Raw genomic sequence first — 21,762 nt, 5'->3', positions numbered from 1 at the left:
TCATAAATCCCAGTTGGACACAACCAAGTTCTTTCAGTGTTTGGTAACATTCAGAATAAAGAAAATAACAGGCTATATAGAAATTGGTAAGAGATTAGTTCCCCTCTGTAACAGAGAAAAGAAGGAATATTCTTCACAGAACAGTTATTTTTCTTCAGGCAACTAGGGTGATGGAATTACCCTGTTGGGAATTCAATACAATAAATCAAAATGACTTCTTTGTCCCTTAATCAAAATTGCTTCCAGATCAAAGGAAGTGGTTCTGTACTACTTGTATAAAATATCCTTGTGACCCTCCTGTGATGTGTGTAGGACTCCAAATTTACTTCTATAAAGGAAGTTCAAACAGTAGTACAGATTTATACACACATTTTATAGAGAGTCAATAGCCCTTCAGGTGTTTCTGAATATCATAGAAACTAAGGAGATATAATTTTAGTGAAGAGGACTATACTGCAGTTTTGAGAGGAGATAAGTAAGAGGGAATGATAGACGTATAAAGAATATTGAATGGTACAAAGCAGGTAAATCAGTCTCTTCTGTTCACCTCTTTTCATAATACGAGATCAGAATGTATATGTGAATTTTCTTAATAAACCACAGGGTTTATTAAACCACAGTGCATTAAAACATTTATAATTTTTGGAAGTAAAGTACAGTAGAAACTAATAAATGGGATTTACTGCAGATTACTGCAATTTACCAATTACCAAATGTAAAACAAGGAATATAGTGATACCACATCACAAAACATATTCACTTCTTAATAGTTTTTTATGATGGTTTATAAAAGCACAAGTGAACGTACAAAAATTATTTGTAGTGAAATGACACTAATGAACTCCCAACATTCTAAGGCTATGATCCTGCAAGGTCATGTATGCTTAAATTTAAATTCATAATAAGTAGTCATAGAGCAGGGGTGGGCAAACTTTTTGGCCCGAGGGCCACATCGGGGTTGCAAAACTGTATGGAGGGCTGGGTAGGAAAGTCTGTGCCTCCCCAAACAGCCTGGCCCCTGCCCCCTAACCACCCCATGTCCCGCCCCCTGCCTGCCCCCCCTCAGAACCCCTGACCCATCCAACCCCATCCCCCCCAGGGACCCCACCCCCTAGCCAACCCCCCCTGCTCCCTAACTGCCCCACCCCCGCCCCCTGACAGGCCCCCTGGGACTCCCATGCCTATCCAACCCCTGCCCCCGTTCTCTGTCCCCTGACACACATCCCCCTCCCCAGAACCTCCGCCCCATCCAACCGCCCCCTGCTCCCTGTCCCCTGACTGCTCCCCGGGAGCCCTCACTCCCCGCCCTCTTACCATGGTGGACCCAGCCACTCTGCCACACATCCTCTATGGTTGGATGATTTTGTTTGGTTGGTTGGTTTGGTTTTTTCCCAGTAAGAGGCTACTAGCAGAGCGGTTAGTAGCAGATGAGATTAATTCTTCATTTCCTTTTGTGTGACCAGTTGGGCGAGGGAGTCGCAGTAGGATTACCAAAGGTTCATATGGTAATAAATATTCAATAATTTGTGATATGTCATTACGGATTGCATCCCAGTACTCGCTAATGACTGGACACGTCCACCGTATATGCATAAAAACACTTTTCACCCCAGTTTCTCCATCATTTATCCTCATTTAGAGAGTGTGTTTGGGTGCGTGCGCATGTATGTTTATATATTTAGGTATGGAAGCAGTATCTTAAAGACTTTTTCTGTTATTGTGCTACAAACTGAGATTGCTGGTCCTCTTTTCCAGCTCAAACTCTATTCCTCCACTGCTCATTGAAGAGGGAGAAACAGTAACAGGAAACTTGGAAATGGCAGAGATGCTTAATGACTTCTTTGTTTCGGTCTTCACCGAGAAGTCTGAAGGAATGCCTAACATAGTGAATGCTAATGGGAAGAGGGTAGGTTTAGCAGATAAAATAAAATAAAAAAAAGAACAAGTTAAAAATCACTTAGAAAAGTTAGATGCCTGCAAGTCACCAGGGCCTGATGAAATGGATCCTAGAATACTCAAGGAGCTAATAGAGGAAGTATATGAGCCTCTAGCGATTATCTTTGGAAAATCATGGGAGACGGGAGAGATTCCAGAAGACTGGAAAAGGGCAAATATAGTGCCCATCTATAAAAAGGGAAATGAAAACAACCCAGGAAACTACAGACCAGTTAGTTTAACTTCTGTGCCAGGGAAGATAATGGAGCAAGTAATTAAGGAAATCATCTGCAAACACTTGGAAGGTGGTAAGGTGATAGGGAATAGCCAGCATGGATTTGTAAAGAACAAATCGTGTCAAACCAATCTGATAGCTTTCTTTGATAGGATAATGAGCCTTGTGGATAAGGGAGAAGCTGTGGATGTGGTATACCTAGACTTTAGTAAGGCATTTGATACGGTCTCGCATGATATTCTTATCGATAAACTAATCAAATACAATTTAGATGGGGCTACTATAAGGTGGGTGCATAACTGGCTGGATAACCGTACTCAGAGAGTTGTTATTAATGGTTCCCAATCCTGCTGAAAAGGCATAACAAGTGGGGTTCCACAGGGGTCTGTTTTGGGACCGGCTCTGTTCAATATCTTCATTAACGACTTAGATATTGGCATAGAAAGTACGCTTATTAAGTTTGCAGTTGATACCAAACTGGGAGGGATTGCAACTGCTTTGGAGGACAGGGTCATAATTCAAAATGATCTGGACAAATTGGAGAAATGGTCTGAGTTAAACAGGATGAAGTTTAACAAAGACAAATGCAAAGTGCTCCACTTAGGAAGGAAAAATCAGTTTCACACATACAAAATGGGAAGAGACTGTCTAGGAAGGAGTACGGCAGAAAGGGATCTATGGGTTATAGTGGACCACAAGCTAAATATGAGTCAACAGTGTGATGCTGTTGCAAAAAAAGCAAACATGATTCTGGGATGCATTAACAGGTGTGTTGTGAGCAAGACATGAGAAGTCATTCTTCCGCTCTACTCTGCGCTGGTTAGGCCTCAACTGGAGTATTGTGTCCAGTTCTGGGCACTGCATTTCAAGAAAGATGTGGAGAAATTGGAAAGGGTCCAGAGAAGAGCAACAAGAATGATTAAAGGTCTTGAGAACATGACCTATGAAGGAAGGCTGAAAGAATTGGGTTTGTTTAGTTTGGAAAAGAGAAGACTGAGAGGGGACATGAGAGCAGTTTTTAGGTATCTAAAAGGGTGTCATAAGGAGGAGGGAGAAAACTTGTTCATCTTAGCCTCTAAGGATAGAACAAGAAGCAATGGGCTTAAACTGCAGCAAGGGAGATTTAGGCTGGACATTAGGAAAAAGTTCCTAACTGTCAGGGTGGTTAAACACTGGAATAAATTGCCTAGGGAGGTTGTGGAATCTCCATCTCTGGAGATATTTAAGAGTAGGTTAGATAAATGTCTATCAGGGATGGTCTAGACAGTATTTGGTCCTGCCATGAGGGCAGGGGACTGGACTCGATGACCTCTCAAGGTTCCTTCCAGTCCTTGAATCTATGAAAAATTGTCTATCCAGGTCCTTTTCCCAGTATGCCAAATATGGATTTTTTTTGTGTTAGGAAAGTTGTCTGCCAAGATTGATATCGGTTAGTTATTTTTTTGTTTCCTGATTGACCAGGTGCCATCACTTCTGTTAAGGTTAGATTTCTGTACAGAAGGGTTTTTTTTTTTTTAGGCATTATGTTTCTTAACTTTTTCTAACTTGAACCAGGGGAGAGAAGGCCAGTTAAACTTAGTTTTGTTTCTAAATAAAGTAGAAAAGTTTCTTTATTGACTAGCTGGCCAATCATATGTATTCTATTGCACTCTCAATCTTTAAAACTCTCTGGTATGATTTGGGTTAAAATCTAGATTATTTGCAGTGGGTGTCATTGATGAGGGAGAATAACATACCTTGTTTCTAATTCTATCCCAAACTCATAGAGTAGCCTTTGCTGAAAGATGTGTATACATTTCTGGCGGGTGTGAATTTTTTTTTTTTTTTAATTAATCCATGGTAGCCTAGCAATGTTTACATTCCCACAAATTTTTTATTCAGTAAAGACTTAGTGTTTGGCTGGATTACAGCAAACCCCTAATCCACTACTGTTCTGAGTTGGCTGGCTTGATACCGTAGAATATTTGGAATATAATAGGTCTGTACAAAGTGTCTGCAATCATTCTTGGTTTTTTCTTATTCTAACATAATCCTCCTCATTCTTGCTAGGATTTTATCTGGGATAATTACAGGAAGATTTTGAAACAAGAAAGAGATCCTTGGGAAAATGTTCATTTTGACTGTGGCTATTCTTCCCAATCAGGAAATTGTGTACTATCCCTGGTACTCCAGATCATTTTTGATATGCTGAAGTAGTTGTTTGACATTTAAATCATAGAGCTCTTCTAGATAGTTTGAAATATGGATTCCTAGGTATCTTATAGAGTTTGTTGCCCATTTATACCCAAATGCTTTCTGGAGGAATGACTTTTCAGAGTCTGGCAAATGTATAGCTAGCATTTCAGATTTGGCATAATTTACTTTTAAATCCAGACTTTCCCAAAGTCCTCGACTTCTTTAGATATTAATTTTAGGGAAATATTTGTTTTTTGGTAAAATACATAATCTGCCTATAAAGCTATTTTCTGATGTATTCCTTCAAGTTTTATTCCTGTGATAGATTTATTGTTTATCATCTGCAAAAAGCTCCATGGCTGGTGCAAAAAGTAAAGGAGACAATGGACATCCCTGCGTAGTCCTGCTACATAATTTTACCCCATTAACTCGCACACCTGCTGTTGGGCTGGTGTAAAGAGCAGTTATCCATTGAAGGAACTGGGAGCCAAATTCCATATGGGACAGGACTTGAAACAAAGTTCCACTCTGTTCTCTCAAAGGCTTTCTCTGTGTCTGATAACAAAAGAAATGGATCTCTTTTTGTTCTGGCGTTATGGATGTTTCAAAATATTTTCCAACAATTGTTTATGTTTAATTAATCCTGTTTGATTGGGGTTTATATAAACTGAGACCATGAACTGCAGTCGGCTAGCTAATATTTTTACTAAAGCCTCTGTCATAATTCAACAGTGATATGAGTCTCTAGGAGTTGCATATGGTAAGGTGTTTTCCAACTTTAGGGTCAACAACAACAGTAGCTTCTTTCATAGACTCTGAAAGTTCCTCTTCCAACAGAATAGTGAGAGTTGAAGGATACCCCATTTCCAAAGAGCAGGGGAGGACAGGACAGGGCTCAGGCCGGAGGGAACTTGGTGGCAGCAGCTGCTGTCTCAACTTGCTGATGTACTTAAACAGGCAATGTACTTAGAATGGAGTCACTGTACTTAGAGGGGCAATGCGCAACACACACACACTCTGTCTCTGTCTCTGTCTGCCATGCTGTCTCTCCTCCCTCCATTTGTGCTGTCTTGTAGAGTGTGAGGCTACATTAACAACAATGTGTTAACCCTTGAGGGCTCAGTCAAGTGCTAGTTCATCATTTAGCAGTAAGGCATTCCCTGGGAAATATCCCACCCTCACCCCCTGCACAGCAAGCAGGAAGCTCCCAGGAGCAGCTCCAAGGCAGAGGGCAGAAGCAGCACATGGCAGTGGCGGGAGAGACAGCCGAACTGCCAGCAATTGATAGCCTGCTGGGCGGCTGCCGCACAGGAAACTTAGGGGAGCTGATATGGGGCTGCCAGTCCACCCTGGTTCCAAGCCCCACCAGCTAGATCCAACGGGCTGCTCTTCCTGCAAGCAGTGGACAAAGCAGGCAGCTGCCAAACAACGTTATAAGGGAGCATTGCACAACTTTAAACGAGCATGTTCTCTAATAGATCAGCAATGTAACGACGTTACCTGGGACAACTTTAAGTGAGGTGTTACTGTACCTGCAATGCATGCCCCTAGTCACACCCCTTATAACTTATGGTCATGTTCTGTTCTGGAGGGTTGTGAGTGGGGGTCTTCATCCCATCCCTTTTGTACCCCATGGGAGGTGTAAGGAGTGAGGTTGTGCTCCGGTCAGGGGCAGGCATTTCTCTGGTCTTTTAGTGTTTACCCCCCATCCTTCCTTGCCCCCTCCCGACTGGTTGCCTTTGAGATAAGGAGTTGAGGCAGTTGTCAAGTGTGTGCTCATATATTGCATTCCCACCATGCCCAATAACATTTTAACTGCTCTATCCCTTATTTCTTTTCACTGTACGAAAAGCCCCATCTGGTTGTGGGAAATGCAAAGCATAATGTCTTTGTTCATTGTTCTTCATACATATTAGTATAAGATATAAAAGTATCAAAAAGTCAAACCCAAAATTCTCTCTCAGGCTGACAAACAAGCCTATATGTTAACATCTCTCATTTAGGTTGTGTGTTCCTTTGGGCAGGAGCTGTATCTTCCTCCTTTTCTGGCACACTATCAGCTCTCAGTGACTAATTTGTCTGTCATTTTTTTCAGGCTTCAGTTTTGGAAAACCTGAGACTAGCGGTGCGATCTCAGCTTGGATTTACCTCAATCAGACTTCCGATTGCTGGCAGGTCAAGTAACATTTGGAATCGAATTTTTAATTTTGCAAGGTCCCGTCATTCTGGATCACTGGCAGTAGTCTCAGCAGATGGAGATGATGTTGCCAGTCAGAGTACTAGTAGAGAAGCTGAAAGAAATAATACTCACAGAAGTCTATTTTCAGTTGAATCTGATGACACAGACACAGAAAATGAAAGAAGAGACACAGCAGGAGCAGTTGGTGGTGTTGCTGCCACTTTGCCTCAAAAAATTCCACCTGCAACAGCAATAGAAGCAACAGTAGGAGCATGTGGAAGTTCCTCAGCTCAGAATACCAGTGGCAGTAATACAGATAGTGGAAGAGAAATGACAAGTGTAGAACCCCCAAGTGCAAGTCCAGCACGCCACCAGCTCACTAGTGCACTAAGTCGTATGACTCAAGGATTACGTTGGGTACGCTTTACTTTAGGGAGATCAAGCTCAGTAAATCAGAACCAAAGTCCTTTGAGACAGCTTGATAATGGTGTTAGTGGAAGAGATGAAGATGACGATGTTGAAATGTTAATTCCAGTTTCTGATGTAGCATCAGACTTTGATATTAATGACTGTTCAAGACCCCTGCTTGATCTCTCCTCAGATCAAGGACAAGGGCTTAGGCAGCCTTACAGTGCAATGCATCATGGAGTAAGGTCATGTAAACGAGATGGCCCATGTGAGCGCTGTGGTATTGTACACACTGCCCAGATACCCGACACTTGCTTAGAAGCAGCACTGAAAAATGAAACTAGTGATGATGAGGCATTGTTACTTTGTTAGGTACGGTTTGAATATGGGAGATTGTATACAAGTTGGAGCAATATCAGTCATTGTTTTGTACTTCATAGTTAAGAAAACTAGATTCTAGTTTTAAAAAGTCCAGGGCAAAATCATGTGAGTAACATGTTTTTTGCCTGTGTGGTTGAATAAGCATTTCTTATACTGGGTAACTCTGGACTACTAAAGTGAACGTTTTAATGACTCAGAATAAATGTATCCTGTATAAATGAGTTACTCTTTAAGTAACCAGTATTCATCCAGTTAGTTTCAAATAAGTTTTTCCTGGTACTGTAGTTCACAATAGAAACATGGCTACTCAAGACTTATTGACTGCCTGTTTGTTTACCCCATATTAACAGGTTAATTTGTACAGAATTTTTCCTTTGGAAATTGAATCCATTGTATTATTGCCAACATACTTGTAACTTAATATACTAAATGCTGGTAAGGATTGTTAATGTAAAAACGTGTATTTTTCCTTTTGAGGTTTAGAGAACATTTTGTCTAAATATTCTTGAATTACATCATGTGAACTTTTTCAAAGGGAGAGACTTTCACCATAACACTTTTTTCTTTCAAAAGTTCAAAATGCAGTGATGTATGAAATTTAGGTATAATTAGATAAACTGATGGCAAAAGCCCTTTTATAGTCTTTATAACATTGGAATCCAACATTTAATAAATTGCAATCCAATATGGTACAACTAAGTAGGATATAAAATCCCAGGTCATTCATTATCTCAGTTTGAGGACAAAAAATCAAATAGCTGAAGACGTTACAATATGCATTCTTAAAAATGTCTGATATAGGTACAAATACTAAACAGGATACGTTCCAACTGGTAATAGATCTTTCCCTAGTAATATAGGTATAAAGCTTATTTGGATTCAAGGGATTTGCACTAAAATCATATTGAAGTCTCTAATGAGCTTAGTGCACAAGCACTATCACTTTAAGTACTATTCTCTAATACTGCAATTGCTATATATTTCCATGGCTCTTTTCTTGGGGAGTTGCATTTTGTTACAATTGAATTTCCTTTACTAAATCCCTATTTATTCATTGTATTTAAAAAAAAAATTTGGTTTACTTGGTTTCAGACTGGTTGTTCAAAAAAAATCCCCTTCGGTATATCCATTTTTTTTTTTTTGGTAATATTACAAGTTGGAGCAAAACAGATCAGTGAAAAAAATTGTTTATAATTACCAATTTTGTGATAAGCAAGTAAGTGTGGCAACTAGCGTGATAGCAGGAATCTACATCTTTTAAAAACAAAAACAAAAAAAAATTGTCAACTACTGTCTTATTTATTCTTTGCCAGTCTGTTTTGAGTAGGCTTAATGATTCAGTATGAAAAATGTATTTGTGTGTGACTGTATGCTATTTATTAAATTTTAAATACTTTGCTGAATGTCATTTTAAAGCATGTTTAAAGTCTTGTGCATTTCTGTCATGTTATGCTGTCAGACAGAACTGACTAAGATGTTTTAATATGTATCAAAATTAAAATGAATTTTTGTTATGTTTTGAGGTACTTTTTAAAGATAAACCAAAGATCTACTTGTTTTTATTTTTTTTGTTTTGTTTATTTTTTAAAAAACCCTCACCTATGTAGTACAAACACATCTAAAAGAAAAAATTGAATAGATTGCAAAGTAGACAAATCTCGCTCGCTCGCTTCATTCACAGACAGCAATCTGAGAAAATGAAGCAAAATTTTACCAACTATACGTTGACTTTATTCTCAAGAGGTAACAGATATATATCCAGCTCAGGGTATGATCCTGCAGATTTGAGCTTTGGGGAACCTATGTGCAGTACAGGTGTTGAGAACTCTTTGAAATTAGTCATTCTTCAGTTCCCAAGTGCAAGTATTAAATACAGTTGTGCCAGAGGTATTAGGGTACAAATCATTAGCTCCAGATTTTGCAGCCCTTATTCTCATTGACCAACACCATATGCTGTTGATTTTAGCGGGACTACTTGCGGAGCAAGTTACTATGCAGCATGAATAAGGTGCAGCAAAAACTAGCCCTAAAATACATATGAACCAAGTAAAATCTTCACTCCAGGTTCTGATGTAAATTAGTATTTTAATATTTTTTAAAAAAAAAAACCCTGACTGTATCAATGACATTGGAAAGTAGTTCTGAAACTGTTTGAATAACTGAGGTACAGTCTTCCTATCAAGCATTAGTACAAGGCCTCACGAAACATGTCACACCTACACATACAAACAACAAGTGAACAGTATTGATTCTATTAAAGTCTATAGGTTTGCGTATAGAGATTTGTTAGGGGAGGAGTGAATTACAATGGTCAGTTGTTCTCAAGGAGAACGATTATACAGAAAATGTGGGAGTAGGATTTGATTGGGAATTGGGACATTGGCCATTGAAAATATAGATTTTATTTACAATCGGTTACAATGCTTTTAATGCAACATAATTTAAGGGTAGCTATCTAGCTCACTGTTACTGGGAATACAAATAGTATCATTAGCACTCTGAGCAGACAACTGTACCTCTACACATTTGTTTCCATCTGAACTGCTGGAAATATATCATTAAGTGGTTTTTTTATTTGTCTTTTCTGGAATGTTGAGACCTCTGAAGGAAATGCTAAAGATGCATAGTTGCTGTCAAATAAACCTTTTACTTATATTTAATTTTCTTTTAAATATGACATCACGTTCATCTACCAGCTCTAAAGACTGCACAATTTTTATAAGAGGTTTCTATTTTCTATGCATGACAAAGTTTCTAAATGTAGAAAGAGTTCGCATGTAGATATAATTTGTGCCTTTCACATACCACATTTTCTCTTTCATCATCTATCATGCAGTCCTAAATATAAGGTTGGTTGCTTGTCTCTCTGTAGCACAACTATTTCACTTATCTAGTTTCCAGTTACAAGTCCACCATGTGCATGAATGCAAGTGAATATTTTTGACCCATCCCTGCTCCAAAATTAATTCCAGTAGAGCACCCTGAAAATAAAACAACTTCCTTAGAGTTGTAATTATTGTGTTTTATTTACTACTGTGCTAACAAAATCAGAACTCCCAGGCAAAGTTTATGCTTGTTCAAACTGCTAATCTTAGTGCTAATTCTGGGAAATTCATATTGATTATTTTCATCAATGAGTGTTAAATCCTTATTGCAACTGGGACTTAATTCACAGGCTCTGAGTGATTGCGCAAGTCCATTTCATTTCACTTCACTTGAGGTGTGTGCACACCCACACCCAGTGTGAGAGATTGCCCCCTTTGCTGCCTATGCTGCTGTGCAATGGTATAAAGGGTGGAGCCACTCCCCTACCTCCCTCAGTCCCTTCTTACCGACTGTGGTTGGTAGTCAGAGCATTTTAGCTTACTTCTGCAATTCCCCCCTCCCCCTTCAGGAAAATTGTTTTCTTGTATATACTTGGTACTCGTTTTTGTAGTGTTTTCTAGTTTTCATAGTATAGTTAATAGATCTGTGTGTTCCCGCTCGTGATGCCCAGTTCTGGGGAAATGCCTCAGTCTCGGCTTTAAGCATTGCTTGCACCAGCTGCAGGAAATCCATGCTGGTAAGTGACAACTATTCTCATGTTTAAAGTGCCTCAGTGCGGTTACATCTGGGACAGGTGCCAGATCTCCAGGAACTTTAAGCCCTGAATCAAGAAAGATAGAGACAAGGCTTCATCCCCTTCTCATGGAGGCTGCCCTGTGTCCAACTTCAGAGCATTCCTGTTTGGTGTCAATACTAAGCACGTCGATTTGAGTAAGGAGTGCTCCTCCAGACATTACTGAATCCTGGAGCCTCTTTCCTTCCCCAGTGCCAAGAAAGAAACATCGTCAGGGTGTTTTGAAGAGGACTCATCCTCCAAAAGGTTGAGGTCTCCAGCACTGTCAACCAGTAAGCAGGCAGGGAATTGTGTGTCCTCAGAGAGGAGGCACTCTCTGGTGCCGATAACCTCAGGCAGGGTCATGGACTCCTGCTCCAAGGTTGGTGTCATTGAGGCCAACCACTGCCACGACCCTTGGTACCAACCCTTCTGATGCAACAAAAGCAGCATCAGGGGACCCTCTTCGTGCCAAGAATACTGGAGGCTTACACTGTGATGTAAGATTTCTTGTGCCTTTTAGTTCCAGATTCCCCAGCGGTGCAGGAGTCACTCATTCGGGGGAGTGTGCAGAGGATATGCAGCCTGCAAGTGTGCTGCATCCCCTGGTACCATGGCCTGCTTCAGTCAACCCAATGTCTTGCCTGCTACTGTCAAGAGGCAAGCCAAGCATGCTCTTCACGGTGCCTAAGTCTCTGGAGACTCAGAGCCAGACCTCACTACCAAGTCGGTGCTTCTGTGTTCAGGAGACTTGGGCTCTTTCTTGGAGTCCGAAGTAGGCTTCTGTGCCCCTCATTCTTGGATAGAAGGAATCATTCACTTTTATTGAGGACTGCACTTATGGTAAGAATCAGAGGGTTCACACTGGTCCAGAGACTCAGAATAATGAGTTGGTAGGAGTTGGGGCCCCATGGCCTACCAATGGCATTATTGGAACTGCTGGGGGTTTCCTCCCACCTCAGGTCCTCATTGTTTCCTCCTCCCTTCAGATCCCCAAGCAGACATTGCCATAGCTCTTGAGAAGAGACTCAAAGTTGCTCCCATTACCAATTTCGATACTGAGTAAGGCCAGACTTGATTGCCAAAGCCTCCTGTGAAAGGAGTTCAAAAGACTCCTCCTCAACTACCAGTGGAAGCCTCCACCTCATCACCATATGAGGTGTTGACGTCTGGGGTGTACTCTCCTATGCAAGATGACTACAGGACATACCAGGACCTGCTAAAGAGGGTGGCTTCCTCTTTGGACTGTCAAGTGAACTTAGTACAAGATTCCTCCTATAGATCAGTGGACAAACTGGCATAGGCCATACCTTCCCATTTGGCTCTGCCTGTAAATGAGGCCACACTGAAGCCCACAAATATACTATGGCAGACCCTTCATCTCTGCCGCCAACAGAGCCAAATGGAGGTACCACATTCCTTCTCATGTCATGAGCATTTTTATACTCTTCCTCCCCTGGCTTGTTGGTTTTGTTGACAGTGAAAAAGAGGGAAAGCTTGGGTCCTCCTGCATCAACCCCAAATCAAAAGAAGCAAAAAGTCTTGACCTTTTCGGTAGAAAGGTTTAGTCTACTGCTGGCCTGCATTTTCATATCTTGAACCAGCAAGCACTTTGCTGTCTAAGTATGATTTCTCCCTGTGGAATAATGTTTATGTTGTCATGGACAAACTGCCAGAGGAGGTGAGGCAGAAGTTCTTTTGGAGGAAGGTAAGCTGGCTGCTAGAATCTCTCTCCAAGCAGCGTTGGATAGGGTGGATTCAGCAGCCACAGCCATGGTGTTTGCCATTATGATGCATTGGTGTTCATGGTTTCAATCATTGGGTCTGCTGCTTGAGCTCCAACAGACTGTTAAGGATCTTTTGAAGGTCTGTCCCTCTTTTCTCAATAGACTGACCAGAAGTTTCTAATTCGTTAAGACTCTCATTGAAGTTATTAGGGATTTGTACTCCTCTCCCTAAAAATAAACCATTGCACCCTCAGACATATATGTGGTATCACCCCTTTACACCCAGGCAGCCTGGTCAGTCTATGAGGAAGGTGAAGGCCTTCATAGGAGACTTACACCTTCTCAATTTTCATCCATCAGTGTTTCTAGGCAGACCAGAAATGCCAGTTGGTTTGACTGCCATGTTGCGGGCTGGTTTACCAATATGCAGCTTTTTTCCGACTGTTCATTCCACTGATATGCTTGGGGCCATATTTCCACCGATTGGTGTAGTCTAAGCAGATTGGAACTGGAATGCACCCTTCAGTTTATTTCAATTCCTCCCTTCTCCCTTTCCAGGGACCACTCTCACGAGCCTGCCCTCCTCCTGGAGGTCCAGTCTCTTCTACATTTGGGAGCTATAGAGGAGGATCCTCTCCACCGAGAAAAAGGATTTTATTCACATTACTTCCTGATTCCAAAGGCAAAGGGAGATCTCAGACCCATTCTAGACTTGAGACCTGAATAAATACATAAAGAGACCATTTTGAATGGTATCCATTATCCCCTCCCTGGATCCAGATTACTGGTATGCTTCTCTCAATATGAGGGGTGCATATTTCTATGTGGCAATCTATCAAATCCATAGGAGATTCCTCAGATTTATGGTTAATCAATCCCACTATCAGTTTACAGTCCTGCCATTTGGCCTGTCTGTGGCACTGCAGGTATTACACAATGCATGGCAGTGGTGGCTGCATTCATAAGGAAAACAGGAGTACAAGTGTTTCCATACCTTGACAACTGGTTGGTGAGAGATTGGTCCGGGTACCAGGCAGAATTCAGTGTGGCCCAGAATTCAGTCCATCTTCATACAATTGGGATTAACTTTCCCCATTGATCAGCAATGTTCTCCCTTGTTCAGAAAATAGTTTATAGGAACAGTCATGGGTTCTACAGTGGCCAGGGCTTTCCTTTCCATAGACCAGATTCCAGGCTGTTGGCCATCTCACCCAAAGGCTCATCCAACCACATCTGTAAAGAACTGACAGACTTTTGGGGTACATGGCCTCATGTACATATGTGATTCAGCATGCCAAGCTTCGTCTCAGGAAGTTGCAGAGTTCATTAAGCTCAGTGTATTTATTCCTAGATTTTCCACCCAATGGACATATTGGTTCCAGTGATCACAGGAGTCTTAGCCTCTTTAAACTGGTGGATGGACCAACTAACGTATGTGTGGGAGTTCCCTTCGTTCCCCCACAACCCTCATTGACTCTGGTTACAGACACTTCTGTCCTTGGTTCATTAGCCCACCTGGAGAATCTACACACTCAAGGTCTCTGGACTGGCCAAGATTGAGCTCTCCCAATAAATGTGAAACAGTTGAGAGCCATTCATTTAGCTTGTCATGCTTTCCTCCCCCATATCAAGGGAGGGAATTTACTAGTTCCTATGGACAACGTGGCAGCAACAGACTGAGGGGCCAGATCAGGTCTTCTGTGCCAAGAGGTGATGCTGCTTTGGGAGTTTTGCATCCCCAAAGTGACTCATCTCAGCCTCCCACCTTCTGAGGGTCCAGAATAGTCTTGCAAACTACTTGAGCAGATTTTTCACCAGTCATCATGAGTAGTTTCTCCAGCCAGATATAGTGAGACTCATTTTTTAAGTCTGGTGCTGGTAGGGAGTTCCCCATCCATACGCACAACTGTTTGTTACTTTTCACAACAAAGGTGTCAGCAATTTTGTTCAAGAGCAGATCACAGTTCAGGGTCTTAATGGATGCTTTCCTGTTGCCCTGGAGACACAAACTCATGTATGCTTACCCTCTGGTTCCACTCATTCCCAGATTAGTGTTAAAAGTCAAGCAGCATCACGTTTGCATGATCCTTCTAGCCCCAGCATGACCTTGTCAGCATTGGTTTTCCACTCTGCTGAGCCTCTCAACTAGATCTCTACTGACATGACCAGAACCAGACCTGATTTCAGAGGACCTTCTTCCTCTCAACCCAGTTGCTCTTCATCTTCCAGCCTGGATGCTCCATGGTTAATGTCTCAGGAGGAGGTCTGTTTAGAGGATATGCAAAGCATCCTCATGAAAACCTTCTACTAGATGCACTTATCTGTTGAAATGGAAACAATTCTCTTTATGAACTCAGCAAAAAGGTGTTTCTCCTCTTAGCTCCTATACAGCATGTTCTGGACTATTTGTTGTAGCCAAAAGAACATGATCTTTCTGTTAGTGACATCAGGGTTCACCTAGCAGCTATGTCTACTTTTCACCCTCCAATTGATAATCACTCACTTTTCTCCAATCCCATGTCATTCAGGTTCTTGAAGGGTCTAGGCTGATTATATCCCCTTGGGACTTAAACCCGGCCTTAACAAAGCTAATTGGCTAATATGAACCACTGGCTACCTGCTTCTTGCTTCATCTTTCAATGAAGGTAGCTTTTCTGGTGGCAATTACCTCTGCAAAGATAATAGGAAAATTGAGATCCCTGGTATCTGGACACCTCCTACCCCTCCCACCCCCCCCATATGCAGTCATTTACAAGACAAGATATACTTATACTCTCATCCAAAATTTCTCACCATATCTTTTCCATATCAATCAGGTAATATACTTACCAGCTTTCTTTCCTAAACCTCATGCTCATAAGGATGAGAAGAGACTCCATATGCTGGATGTCAAGAAAGCGTTAGCTTTTTATTTGGACTGGACTAAGCCATTTAGGTCATCCTCACAACTGTTTATCGCAGTCGCGGACAGGATGAAGGGTCTTCCAGTGTCACCTTAAAGAATCTTGTCATGGAGTTCCTCCTTCATGCATTTGTGCTACAACATAACTAATGTATCTCCACCAAGCAGACTCAATAACATCACAAGCAGCTTCTACAGCTTTTTTAGCTCAAGAACCTATGGAGGACATTTGTAGATCTGCAACTTGGCCATCAGTACATACTTTTGCATCTCCTCATACCATCTTTCAACAGAATACAGACAATCCCAGATTTGGCCTGTAGTCCTTCAATCATTGTTCAGGGAGACTCCAATTCTACTTCCTAATTGAACTTATGAGTCACCTGAAATTAAATTGGCATGTGCAATCACTCAAATTAAAAACCGTTACTGATCTGTTCTGTAACTGTTATTCTTCTGTATGTCCTATACGTGCCCCTCCCCCCCACACACACACCTTTGATGGGGTGAATATTATGGAAAAATAACCTCATCTCTCACATATGTTAATACACAGCAAACACTATAATTCAATACAAACGTAACTTAAAACTTACTTGTTATATGTAAGTATCCTATTCTTATTAAGGGCTGGCTGTTTCTTTGTACTGAAGCTTGGGTGGTTGACATACTGTTTCTATGGGCTGTTAACGACATACAAAGCATATGGAAGTTCAGGTACTTGATGTGAGTTTGTTATGCATTTCTTCATAAATACTCTTCTCTACAGTGGCTATGGATGCTGCCGGTGAACTAACTGTGGCTAGAAGGGGAATGGAAATAGGTTGGACTGAATGTGGCTGGTTCCTAGGCATTTCTTGACTTAATGTCCTAATCTTTCGTCCCATGTAACATAAGGCACAAATAATGCCCTAGTGAGGATACTGTGGACAACAATCCACCCCTTCCAACCAATTTCCATCCCTACAAGGGTGGTCAATACTTCATCTATTCCATCAAATAACTTATTCAGTGTTTATTCTGTTTGATCCATGGTATTACTAATTTCAATTAAATGTGAATTTTTCCTTTCTGTTTAAGATGTAAATCTAGTGATGGTGTATCTGCATGAAGGATTGGGGTACTTTTCTGAGTAGATCTTGAGAATCTGAATCTGTAATAAGTCTTGTTTTCAAATCCAGGTATAGGAGAGATTGTCATGTGTCTAATAATCATATGTACTTTGGGCTTAAAACAAGTTTGGAGTTGTGACCACACACCTAATTTGAGTATAATAAAAATCTTTGTGATTAGTTACTACACAATTTTGTGCCTCTCCATTGTAGGTCACCAGCACCATGGGAGATTTCAATTTGGTTAGTTGCCCCGGACATAATACTGATGTCATGTTGACTTTCACTACGTTCTGTTGGTACCCTTCCACCTGGCCACATAGTAGGGTTGTTACCTCAAACACAGTACATAGTACCCTCTCTGAGAACAACAGGCAATTTGCGTGACTTTCCATGTTTGAGTGTCTTGATACACCACCAGCGAAGGTACTTTGTCATTCCTTGTAAATGTCTTCTAGGTGACATGTGGCGTGGACAGCAACTTTTTGATCAAATACATGCTTATCTGGGTCAAACATGGGTAATGACAGTGCAAATGAAACATAAGGATTTTGAGATGCCGCATGTTTTACTTAAATAACATGTCATGAGTAGGAGGTAGTGTCACAGATCCTAGGTTTCTAATTGCACCAAACGCTTTTGACACTTAGTCTGACATTTGGATCTCTCTCCTGCATGTCTTTAAATTCAGTTTGGACAGTATCAATTTAAAATATGTCTATCCTTAATCAACTGTGGAACCTTTCCTAATTCTAAGAATTGTGTTACTAGTAGCATTTACCACAAATTCATCATATGCCAATTTCCTTTCCCATATATTGATTTCTTCCCTGATCAGTATTGTCCTATTAACTTGGCTGAGTTGGACATATATGGAGCATGAATGTAGAAGACATAATGAAGATAGCATGGCAGGAGAGGGCGGTAGGAAAGAGAGACCCTGAGTAAAGCGGAAGAAGCAATGGATTGATAGCATCAAAGAAGATGGTAAGCAGGTGGACCTTAGTGCTGCTTTTGGGCAGATTAAGATGGCAGATGCTTGACCCAACTCCAGATGATGGGATAAGGGGAACAAGTACTGGTGATGGTGCCACCTAGGAGTCCTGTTACGGACCAGGATCCAATTGTGTCTAGGTACTGTAAAAACACAGGGGGGAAAAGTCAGGTCCTGCCCCGAAGAGCTTACAGTCTAAATATAAACCAAGAGCTAACAGGTGGATGCAGACAGATGGAGTACAAGGAAACAGACCGTATTGGTCAGCATGAGAGGCAGTGGTCTCAGCCTCTCAAGTTTTTGTTTGTTTGTTTGTTTTGTTGTTGTAGGTCTCACAGCAAAGTAGAGTTTTTGAGGAGGAATTTGTTTTGTGGATGTGGAGAACTTGCAAGTGTGAGGAGCTGCATGGGAGAAAGCACAGAGATGCTTGCTTGAGAATTGAACAAATGGGCGATGGAGGCTGACGTGGGCTGATTTGAAGCAGGGGTTAACTTTTCAATACTGTGACTGAGAGAATAGATAGAATGGGGATAGGGCCTTGAAAGAACATGAGTAGCTTATGTTTGAAATGATAGAGAAGAGAGAGTCAGTGAAAGGATGCAAAGAGAGGGGGTGACATGGTCAAAGTGATGGACTAGGGAAAATATCTTAGCCATTCAGAATGCTGCTGCAATCAGTGGAACAAGATTGCATTTGTCAAGGCCAGCGAGAAAGATGTTGCAGTAGCCAACGTGAGATTATGAGAACCTGGACAAGAATTCTAGCTCTGTTGATGGATAGGAAAGGCTGTATCTTAGAGCTGTTGTGCAGAAAAAGTCTGCAATACTTAGACATAGCCTGGATGTGAAGACCTAGAGAAGTCTTAATTGAAGATAACACCCAGGTTACAGGCCAGAGTGGCAGTGATCAAGAAAGGAGGTCGTGGGAAAGGCTTGTGGGGAAGAGTAAGAGCTCTGTTTTTAGCCAGGTTGAGCCTGAGTTGTTGGCTAGGGACACCATCCCTGCCCATGGTGGCTAATAGCCATTGATGGACCTATCCTCCATGAACATATCTAGTTCTATCCAAGGAAATGGATGGGAGTCTAATACTACAGTGGTATAAACCATGATGGGGAGGAAGAGGCAACCCTTTCAGAGGAATTGAAATATCTTGCACCTTAATTTAAAGTGGCTTTGAGGCTGTACTATATTCACTAGATTTATTAAATCCTACAAAACTACATTCTTGCAGTCTCACACTCACATCTCATAGAAGATTAAGGTTGGAAGAGATCTCAGGAGGTCATCTAGTCCAACCCTCTGCTCAAAGCAGGACCAACCCCAACTAAATCATCCCAGCCAGGGCTTTGTCAAAACTCTAAGATTCCACCACCTCCCTAGATAACCCATTCCTTAGACTATGTTGAATGTTGCATGAATATAAACCCATTCCTCAGTCTACGTTAAATGTTGTACAGCAACTGACTCCTTGTTGGTAAGAAATAGATCTAGGTTGGGTTTGCCTTTGCTTTTGAGATCATGCAATTAAGATGGTCTCTAAAACGCATAATCTCTCTGCCTATTAACATTTCTCTGTATTTGTCATGCAAGAGAGTCTAGGTATAGTTTCCTGAGAATACTTACTTTGTTCCTGACCACAAAACCATTAGTCTGATTCAAGTTAGGCTTTTAAATCTTTCCTTCCATCATGTCTACCTTGTCAATATTTCTGTGGCTCCAGAGAAGTAAAAATGCTAGGGCACAAATTATTTTTACACAGTCTCTCAAATCACTGAATTATGGTGTAAGAGTGTAGTATGAGCAAACATTGCTCAACAACAAACTCTTTTACGCAGTACAGGGTCAGGTACTGATTTATATAATAAAGACAATTTTTAAATTGAGTGAAGGGAAGTTTGGAAAAATCTTTGGGGAAGGATTTTCAAAGGACGTAGGAGAACAAGTCCCACTGGAAGGCAAAGATGCTTAATAAAAATCCCACCCTAGGAGAAAAACATCAGGAACAGGAGATGATGATGAATTCTCTTCCCAGGGGAGGTACTTCTATCCTGTGGGGGTAATTCAGGCCAATCCAATAAGGTGCTGTTGCACTATGACCATATCAAACATTTACCAAGTTTACGTAAATGTTGCTGGTACAAGATTTTCTTGTTTGTCTATGTGAACTAAATAATTGGACAGAGCTTCGATATCTGCCAGCAATATATTTAGCTCCAAGGGTAAAACTTTCAAAAGCACCTAAGTGACTTAGGCACTTAGACGTGTGCCTCATTGAAAGCCAGTGGGATTTAGATTCTTTTCTTCATCCTGCAGGCACCATGCTACAGTCCTCTGTTTGAGGCAGTAGAGATCAGATCAAATCCCTTTCTAACTGGCAGACAGGTTGTCTGGGCCCAGTGGAACTGGCATGAAGGACTTACCACATCTGCAGTGCTCCCCCTCTTTGTCGGGGCTCAGCTTATTAGCTAGTTCCTTATTATTATGTGGAGTTAGATACAAATGTGGGTTGTTGGTTCAAGGTGCATTATTCTATTTATCAATCACCTCTGCACTTCTCATTGATAACTGATAACTGAAAAATAATTCTCAGTGGTTTAAGTTCTTAGCTAGTTACCTTGACGCCCTAGGAAACCTATTAGCAGGAGAGGGTAATTGTGTTTATGTGTTAAAATGATCCAAGTGTTCTAATGTGTGCTTTGTAAACAGCTATTTTACAAGGTCGTCTTTGCTTCCTCACTGGACAAACTCCCTTTATTTTTCTTGTTGGACAGATATTTACAAATAACGCAGACATTTTTCAGTCTTTAATTTCATTCCCCTTCTTCTTTTAGGACCTGATTATGTGAGGTGTTAACCATCCTCCACCTCCAGCATGAAGCTGTAACTTACTCCTTTCCTCCCTAGTTTTATGCCTTCCTAACAAGCGGTTCACATTTTGAATCCAGGAGAATGGAACTCCTTCCGTTTAAGTGACGTCCTCCATTGGAAGCTGCCATTCCAAAAGGGGAGAAGAGGAGGACTCCTGACTGCCCTGCTCCCAGTGAAAGTCTCCCACACGTGGCAAGTACCTTGGGGGAAGAATGACAAGGGGGCAGCTTGGTACCACTTTGCCACTACCTGATCTTTTTGCGGGACAAGAAAGATGGGTTTGGAGTGGGGAGGTGGGGAATCAGGCCTCCTTCAGTCAATATTGGGAGAGGGGCCCTCCACCATCCAGACAGCTCTGTGAGGGCTTTCCTCAGTCAAGCAGAAAACCTTTAGATAGCTACTCCACCATCCAAGCAGTAGTCCTTGCATGGGGGTGAAAGAGTTTTCCCAGAGCATAGGGATTTGTGAGGTTGAAGGCCTTCCCCCACGCCCGCCAAGAAATGGGCTCTGTGGGACTGCCAGTCCCCCGTGACCCTATAGGGAATGAGGAGGTCCCTTCGTAAAGAGGAGCAACAAGAGCAAGTTAGGTTTGGAAGGGAGCCCTCTGCAGTGGTGAGGTGACCCTAATTGTTACTTTGCCTGGGGCCCAGGTTTGCCTTAATCCAGCCGAAGCCTATCATGTGGGTGGGAGTGAAGCCTGCACTGCTGCTGCTTGTGCTGTCCCTGATCTGAGTAAAGACAGACTCCAGAGCCATCACCCCAGCACTAAACACTAGCTTTTTAAAGAGCTCAGCTCCCATTTAGACAGCAAAGTAAGTGGCCAGGTTTGCAAAATAGCTCAGCATGTTGTACACTGCTGACTTCTGAAAATCTGGCTATAAGCATCATAGACGGACAGGGGCGGCTCTAGGCACCAGCAAAACAAGCTGGTGCTTGGGGCGGCACATTTTTAGGGGCGGCATGGCCGGCGCCAGAATGCCGCCCCTAAAAATGTGCCGCGGCCACCCTAGCTCACCTCCGCTGCTGCTGCCTGGGAGGGAGGGGGAGAAGCGGCACCCGCGCCGCGGCCACTCGGAGTCTCCCCCTCCCTCCCAGGCTCTCAAACCTGGGAGGGAGGGGGAGATCCCGAGCGGCCGTTTTGCGCGCCGCTGCTCCCCCTCTCTCCCTCCCAGACTTGAGAGCCTGGGAGGGAGGGGGAGAAGCAGCGCCCGCGCCGCAGCCACTTGGAGTCTCCCCCTCCCTCCCAGG

At 42.1% G+C, this 21,762-nt stretch overlaps 1 protein-coding gene across 2 annotated transcripts in view; it reads left to right on the top strand.

Moving 5' to 3' along the window:
- Positions 1-8,424, top strand: part of LRP12 (LDL receptor related protein 12) — a 94,404-nt gene extending 85,980 nt beyond the window's left edge. For both annotated transcript variants that reach the window (XM_024194502.3, XM_024194503.3), the window contains one exon: positions 6,441-8,424. In XM_024194502.3, coding sequence (XP_024050270.2) covers positions 6,441-7,304 — 864 coding nt within the window. In that variant the 3' untranslated portion in view covers positions 7,305-8,424. The remainder of the gene's footprint in view (positions 1-6,440) is intronic.
- The last annotated feature ends 13,338 nt before the right edge of the window (positions 8,425-21,762 follow it).

The sequence above is a fragment of the Terrapene carolina genome, unplaced genomic scaffold (assembly GCF_002925995.2).
Source record: "Terrapene carolina triunguis isolate 2854851 unplaced genomic scaffold, T_m_triunguis-2.0 Scaffold58, whole genome shotgun sequence".
Classification (NCBI taxonomy): Eukaryota; Metazoa; Chordata; order Testudines; family Emydidae; genus Terrapene; species Terrapene triunguis.
The sequence above is the reverse complement of the archived record's forward strand: the minus strand, read 5'-3'. Positions and strand labels throughout refer to the sequence as shown.